At 70.3% G+C, this 6,819-nt stretch overlaps 1 protein-coding gene across 1 annotated transcript; it reads right to left on the bottom strand.

The window, feature by feature from the left end:
- Positions 1–558: 558 nt before the first annotated feature.
- Positions 559–6,813, bottom strand: FAM160A2 (family with sequence similarity 160 member A2). Its single transcript, XM_019530501.1, has 11 exons — positions 6,623–6,813; positions 5,886–6,512; positions 5,172–5,330; positions 4,968–5,054; positions 4,603–4,770; positions 4,334–4,413; positions 3,808–3,977; positions 2,564–3,499; positions 1,555–1,733; positions 1,303–1,465; positions 559–963 (listed from the first exon to the last, which is right to left on the bottom strand). The coding sequence occupies exons 1-11, from the start codon at positions 6,761–6,763 to the stop codon at positions 668–670; spliced, it is 3,006 nt and encodes a 1,001-aa protein (XP_019386046.1). The 5' UTR covers positions 6,764–6,813; the 3' UTR covers positions 559–667.
- Between the last annotated feature and the right edge of the window lie 6 nt (positions 6,814–6,819).

The raw sequence follows: 6,819 nt of genomic DNA, 5'->3' as shown, positions 1-6,819 counted from the left end.
CAGGCACGCGGCTGCCTCCAAGCAGGTCCTTTATTCCCCGGGGAGGGTATGCCGCACCACCCCCATGCAGGACCCAGGGGCAGCTGCTGATTGCCTAGAGGTGATGGGGCAGGTGCCCCTGGGCCCGGGCAGAGCCCAGCCCGTCCCTGGCCTGCAGCTGTGCCCCCCTGACAGCCCCCAGGGCCCAACCAGGTCCCTGTGCCCGGTCCCCCCCAGCGCTGGGGGGGGGTACGATGCCGGCTTCCCACTCAAGCCGCAGGTGGAGGGACCATGACCCCACCGACGGGGAAAGCGAGGCAGGGGCACGGCTGCAGGGCAGGGAGAGGACCCAGGAGTCCCGAGCCCGCTCATGGCCTGGCCCTTCTCCCCTGGCCCCTGTGGTCCCCGGCTCCGGCCGGGCAGGGCGCGCACCACGCCCGTGGCTGGGCTCCGCTCGGCCTGGCCGGTGGCGGGGCAGGCACTCGTGGGCTGTGGCCAGCATCAGGCCTGGGAGGGGCAGGAGGGGGCCGCGGCCGTATTGCACCGCGCCCTCCGCGAACATTCATCCCAATAAATTAAAAAGGTCCGTGGTGTCCTGGCGGCGAGTTAAAAAGAGGCGCTGCCGGGGGGGAGAAAGGGAGGGCCGACCGCGCGGCCCCCTCCCCCGGGCCGCCACGGCCACGGCCAGTCACTCCTCGGGCGGCTCCAGCAGGAAGGGCGAGGTGACGGCGTGGGCCTGGGCGATCGCCGCCAGCTCCTTGAGGAACTCGGTGAAGACGACGGCGCAGTAGACGGCGTTCTTGACCCGCAGCGCCTCGCCTTGCTTCTCGGCTGCGCCGCGGAACAGCCCGGCGCCCGCCAGCGCCTGCAGCACCGGGCCCTCCCGCACCTGCTGCAGCGCCAGCTGCGCCGCTGCTCGCGCCCGCGTGGGGCTCTGCGTGTGCCGCAGCAGCAGCTCCCCCAGCGACGGCTTCCGGCTCTTCACTGCGGGCAGAGCGGCAACGGGGCGCGTCAGGTGGGGCCGGGCGCCGCGGAACCGCACGTACGCCCCCGCGTCCATGCGTGAACACGGACGCGCACAAAGCACGTGCGCGCGCAAGCATGCATGCCAGCGCACGCCTGCGACTTCATACACGTACGCAGACGCGCTCACGCGCACACGCTCGCTTGCACACACACGGGCATACGCACACACACCACACCGCGCCATCACGCACACAGCCGGGCCACGGTGGGGAGCCCCCCGGGGACTCTCCTCCCTCCCCCCCCAGGTCCAAAGCTAGCAGCACTGATACCCACAGCCCCCCGCCCCACCGGGCTCACCAAGAGTGTCGGAGCGGCGCAGGGCGGGGGCGGCATTGGGGGTGTCCCCCCAGTCCAGCTTGCCACGGGCGATCAGGTACTTCTTGGCCTTGAGCAGCAGCGCGGGGAAGTCGTCCTGTCCGGCTGCGAAGCTCTCGATCTTGTTCTTCACCGAGCCCAGCACCTGCCAGGCGTGGGGGCCAGTGTCAGACCTCGCACTGCCGGACCCCCTGCCCAGAGCTGCCCCCTCCCCTGCAGCTGGCCCCACGGTACCTGCAGCAGGGACTTGACGCTGGGCTGGAAGACCATGTTGGCATTGAGCAGGAAGGAGCGCAGCAGGGGCTGGGGGTAGCAGGCCAGCTGGGCCACCAGCCCCGTCAGCAGCACGTTGACGTACAGGGAGTTGTGCAGCATGTTCTCCAGCTTGCTGAACAGCACCGCCACGAAGGGGCCTGCGGGGAGCGGGTGCCATCATGGGGTGCACATGCCTGCCCTGCCCCACCAAAGCGCCTCTCCCCAGTGCAAGGGGGTGCTCCTAATCCAGGGGGAACCCCTATCCGGTCACGGAGCTGCGGGGTCACGTCCAGTCCAACCCCGGCCCGAGGCAGGATCAGCCCCGTCCAAACCAGACCAGACAAACCCCACGTGCGACCGCTGAGCCGCACGACGCAGTCGGCCCTGACGCAGCCCCATGCATCGCCCCCACCCCTGCCCTGCAGAAACCACAGCCAGCATCCTGCCTCTACCGAAGGTTACCCACGTGCGCACAAAAGAGCCCAGGCCGAGGTGTGCCCCACCTCTGCAGCAAGGCAAACCCCCCCAGTCGGCACCAGTCCGAGCAAGGGGGAAATCCCTTCCTACCCCCAGGGCAGCTTCAGTCAGATCCCGAGCACAGGGGCGAGACCCTCCAGCCGGGACCCTGCGGGTTGGTGCCAGGAGAAGCATCGGCACAGCCCAGCCCATCCCCAGCCTGGGCTGAGCCAGCACCTCTGCGGGAGGCTTAACAACCCCCGACAAAAGGAGCAGGAGAGGGGGGCAGCCAGACAGCCCAGAGACCTGGGACATCCCCACAGCAGAGCACAGGCATCGCGGCACCTAGATCATCCCTGACCGGTGCCCACCCAGCCTCTCCTTGAACCCCTGCTGTGATGGGGCCCGCACCCACCCCCGCCTCTACGCCACAGCCCCCCTGCTCTCACAGCGAAGCACTTCCCACCCCAGCCCCAGACGAGTCGGGACCCAGCGCCCCAGCCCTGTCCCAGCCACGAGGCGGGGGTCTCACCTGTGAAGGGCTGGCTGGGTGGGGGTCCCAGGGCCCGCGGGGGACTGGCAAGCACCTGGGCCAGAGGGTCGGCAGGCCGCGGCGGGGCAGCAAAGGCCTCGTCCTCGTCTTCAGCCTCGTCCTCCTCCGCGTGGGGAGGAGGGAGCTGGGCCCGAGGCAGCCCCCCACCACCGTTCCTCATGGCAGCCTCCAGCTCCCGCAGCTCCTCGGAGAAGCTCTCAATGCTCAAACCAGCGCCGTTGGGCTCAGCCGGCGCCCGGGCCAGCAGCTCATCCAGCAGCGAGTCCACAGACGGGCCCTCCCAGCCCGGGGCTGGGGGCTGAGGTGCCCCATTCTCAGCAGGCAGGGCCTCCCGCTCGGACTGGGGGCACCGGCGCACCTTCTTTACCGTCACGGCGCCCTCCACACCTCCTCCGGGCCGTCCCGATTCGGCTGCCCCGTTCACCAGGGCACCAGGGTCCCGGGCATCAGGGGCAGGTAGAGGCTGGCTGTCCCCAGGGCCAGCAGCTGAGCCCCCTGCCTCCTCGGGCAGGCCCCTCTTTTTAGTCCGGGGGGTGGGGGGGCCGTGGCCAAAGTGGTCGGGGCTGATGGGCAGCGCGGGGGCGGGCATGGGCACCAGGCTGTCCGGGCCCGGCCGCTCACCGTCGTAGGGGGCTGACCAGACGCGGCAGGCCCAGGCGCAGCGGTCCACGCTGAGCCGCGCGTCGCGCAGGTACTCCAGGTAGTTGCCGTCCAGCTCGGCCACCTCCTCCCAGCGGGCCGGGCGGTGGCCAGGGCTGCTGGCAGGCGAGGCCAAGCCAGGCGAGCGCGGCACTGCGCCCAACCCCTCCGCTCCACCGGCACTCTGCTGCCGCATGAAGAAGGAGAGGCGGGAGGGCGTCGCGGGCTTGGGGACGGTCACTACAGATGACGTGTCCACGCTGGGGCTGCCGTGGCCTGCAAGAGACGCAGCAGGTGAGGGACGTGGCTGTAGGGTGGAATGGGCAGTGCGGGCCCCGGGGGCTCCGGGCACTGGCCCTGTTGGGCAGGGGACCTGGCACATAGGGTCCAGACAGGCGCTGCTCAGCTGTACCCCACGAGCGGGGCCAGGGGTGATGTAAACAGCCTTCCCCAGCACCCACACCCCAGAGGACACGCAGGGGCATGGCATGGTGTGACACGGCGCGACGGGACGCGATGGGGCAGGGTGTGACCTGGCATGGTGGGGAGTGACCGGATGAGGTGTGATGGGGTGCAAGCGGCACCTTTGGCCCAGGCGGCGTGCTCCTCGTCGCGCTCGGGCGGGGGCAGGCTCTCGGGGTGGCAGCAGCGCGGGATCAGCGACAGGAACTTGGCGGCTGAGCGGCCGTAGAGGTCGAGGTCCCTGACCGCCCGCCGCTGGCTCAGCATCACATGGCTGCAGGGGATCAGGTACCTGCGGGGACATGAGGCAGGGATGGCCATGCCCTGCCGGGGTTGGGGGGCAGCCGGCACACCCACGTGCACATGCACCCCTGCCCGCCCGGCAGGGAACACACTCCCAGATCTGTACCACCTCCATGTCCTGCCCCTGCCCACTGCTCCAGAGCCCCACCCAGGAAGGATCAAGGCCCCTGATGGCCAGACCGGAGACAGCACCACAGCTGGGGGGTAGGAAGGAAGCTCTCCAGCGCTGGACGTGTGCCAGCCTCCCTGCAGCTGCCTGCAAGTGGTCAGCGGGCAGGTGCTGGGCACAAGCAACTCTGTGGCGAGCCAGGCACCAGGATGGGGGGTGGGGTTTGGGGCACGTACCTGAGCACAAGCTGCAACATGACGTCCTCGCAGTTGAGACTCAGCAGCGTCCGGAAGAGGCTCAGCGACACCATGCAGAGCTAAGGGGACATGGCCGTGGCCGGTCAGCACAGGCAGCTGTGGCTGGACTCCCCCAGGACCAGGGTGGGTGAGGCTGGACGGGCAAGCCTGGGGCAGAGGTCAGGCCAGGGCACTGTCCGGGCTGGTGCTGGTTTGGGCCGTGTCCCCATTCCCCCCACCCCCGCCACGCCACGCAGCGCGGGGCTGACCCGGGAGTTGGTGCCGAGGCGGGCGACGAGGGTGTCGAGGATGGTGGCGCCGTCGTGCCGATGCAGCAGGATGAAGCGCAGGAAGGCGCGAAGCAAGGCAGGCTCGGCCACGCTGCGCACAAACAGCTCCAGGTAGGCCGTGCTGGCGATCATCTCCTCCACTGACGTCTGCCGCAGAGCAGGGTGCGGGGTTACGGGTGGCCCCGGACCCTGCACTCCCTCCCATGCACACGCGTACACACGCCCCCATCAGAAACCCTGCCCAGGCCCCTTCTCCATGGGGAAACTGAGGCCTACCGCAACCCCTCCGTGGTGCTAAAGGTCTCTTCCCCACGCCACTGCCCCCGGCCAGCGCGAGCCCCCACCTTGTGCAGGGCCGGCCCCATGACAGGCACCAGGAACCCATTGTGGACGTAGTCAACCAGCTGCTGCTGCACCAGCGGGTGGGCGACCTGTGAGGGGGAGCTGTCAGTGTGGGACGCCAAGGTCCCCTCCCTGACCTGCGGCGGCTCGCAGAATCGGGGCCACCGGTACCGCCGCCACCCAGGAACCTCTCGCCCTGCACTCACCTGGATGACGGCGCTGCAGAACTCGAGAGAGTTCATGAAGAGCGCGAGGGAGGCGACGCCTGCCCAGTCCTCGCGCCGCAGGAAGTGCCAGTCGTCCCCGCGCACCTCGATCTTGCGGGGCAGCGAGGAGTACAGGGCACTCAGCCCTGTGGCCAGCACCTGGGGGGACCAAGGAGGTGGGGGGCGCTCAGCCGCAGCCCAAGGGCTGGAGCAGAGCCCCAGACAGCAGGCCCTGCCCCCCACCCCCACACAGCCAGTCCCTTGGGATAGGGAAACTGAGGCAGTGAGCAGCAGGGGAGCACTGGGAAGAGAACCCAGGCGTCCTGGCCCCAGTTCCCAGAACAGCTTCACCCACGGGGCAAGACCGGCCCCTGCCCACCTTCAGGGATGGCACTGGGGGCCATGGGGTGTGCATCAGCCCTCCCCTGCAGGGCACCGGCTCCGAGGCGCAGATAGGGAAGGGTTAGCAGCTCCAGGCCCCGCCAGCTCTGACCACTTCCAGGCCGGCAGCCAGCAGGCATGGCCCAGCCCTGGCTTCCTGTGAGGAGCCAGGAAGGCGCGGGGGGCCTCCACCCTCCCCTCCCCCAGGGACGCTGTGGGGGGAGATGGCAGCTCCTCAAACCCCTCTGAGGCACCAGGGCACAGGGCAGCTGAGCCAGTGGGGGGGTGGGGGGAGTTAGGGGGCAGAGAAACTGGAGCTGAGCCGGCACTCACCGGGCAGAAGTAGGAGTGATCGGTGATGTAGGAGGCCACGGTGCAGTTGCTGGCCGACATGGCCATGATGAGCAGCAGCGCGTCGCGGGCCTGCTGCCCGGTGACGCCCTCGTGATGCACGAAGGGGACGAGCAGGGAGAAGAGCAGCAGGTCGGCAGGGCCAGAGCCGGGGTCGGCACCGGGGCTGGGCGGGCGGTAGAAGAAACACTCGAGCAGGCCGGGCTCGCGGGCCACGCAGACGCAGAGCTGGCTGAGCAGCAGCACCAGGCTGGCCTGCAGGGCGGGCGCAGCGGGCGTGGCGGCGCACAGGCCCAGCAGGCGCAGTAGCGGGCGCAGCACGGGCGCGTGGCGCAGCAGTGGCTGCCGGGCCTGGCCTAGCAGCACCTCGTACAGCTTGAGCTGCTCGGCCCGGCGCTCCTCGCCGAAGTCGCCGGCCACATGCCACCGCAGCAGCCGCTCCAGCAGGTCCTCGGCCAGCACGAACTCCAGGATGGGGCCCGGTGCGCCGCCCGCCCGCGCCCGCTCCTCCGCCAGCAGCTGCAGCAGCTGGTGCGTGTGGTTGCGCACCGCGCTCTGGTCATCCGCGCTGCCCTGCCCCGCACCGCGTGGCTCCAGGATCCGCAGCACCTGCCGGGCGCCAAGTTCAGCCGGGTGCCTGCCGCGGCTGGCCCTCGCCTGCCGCGCCTGTGCGGACCCCAATGCACTGCGCCACCAGACGTGCCCCCACCCCCACTCACCTGGGCCCAGTGATTCTTGAAGACCATGAGGCAGGTCTCGGGGTCGGCGGCGACGGGGCTCTGCAGGCCCGGGCCGCGGCTGGGACGGTGCCCCGCGGCGGCACGCGGGTTCAGCTTGCTGAGCCAGCTCATCCTGTCCATGGGGGCAGCCGCGGCGCGAGGGGCAAGCAGGTCAGCCGGCGCCGGCTGGGCGCAGC

Source organism: Crocodylus porosus, unplaced genomic scaffold, assembly GCF_001723895.1.
Source record: "Crocodylus porosus isolate Cpor-Errol unplaced genomic scaffold, CroPor_comp1, whole genome shotgun sequence".
NCBI lineage: Eukaryota > Metazoa > Chordata > Crocodylia > Crocodylidae > Crocodylus > Crocodylus porosus.
This window is presented reverse-complemented; position numbering and strand designations above follow the sequence as displayed.

Coding starts and splice junctions, on each gene's coding strand:
- FAM160A2 (XM_019530501.1), bottom strand. CDS start 6,763: ATGGACAGGATGAGCTGGCTCAGCAAGCTGAACCCGCGTGCCGCCGCG. Junction 5,331..5,885: donor ATCACTCCTACTTCTGCCCG/GTGAGTGCCGGC, acceptor TGGTCCCCCCAG/GTGCTGGCCACAGGGCTGAG. Junction 4,414..4,602: donor GCCTCGGCACCAACTCCCGG/GTCAGCCCCGCG, acceptor ATGTCCCCTTAG/CTCTGCATGGTGTCGCTGAG.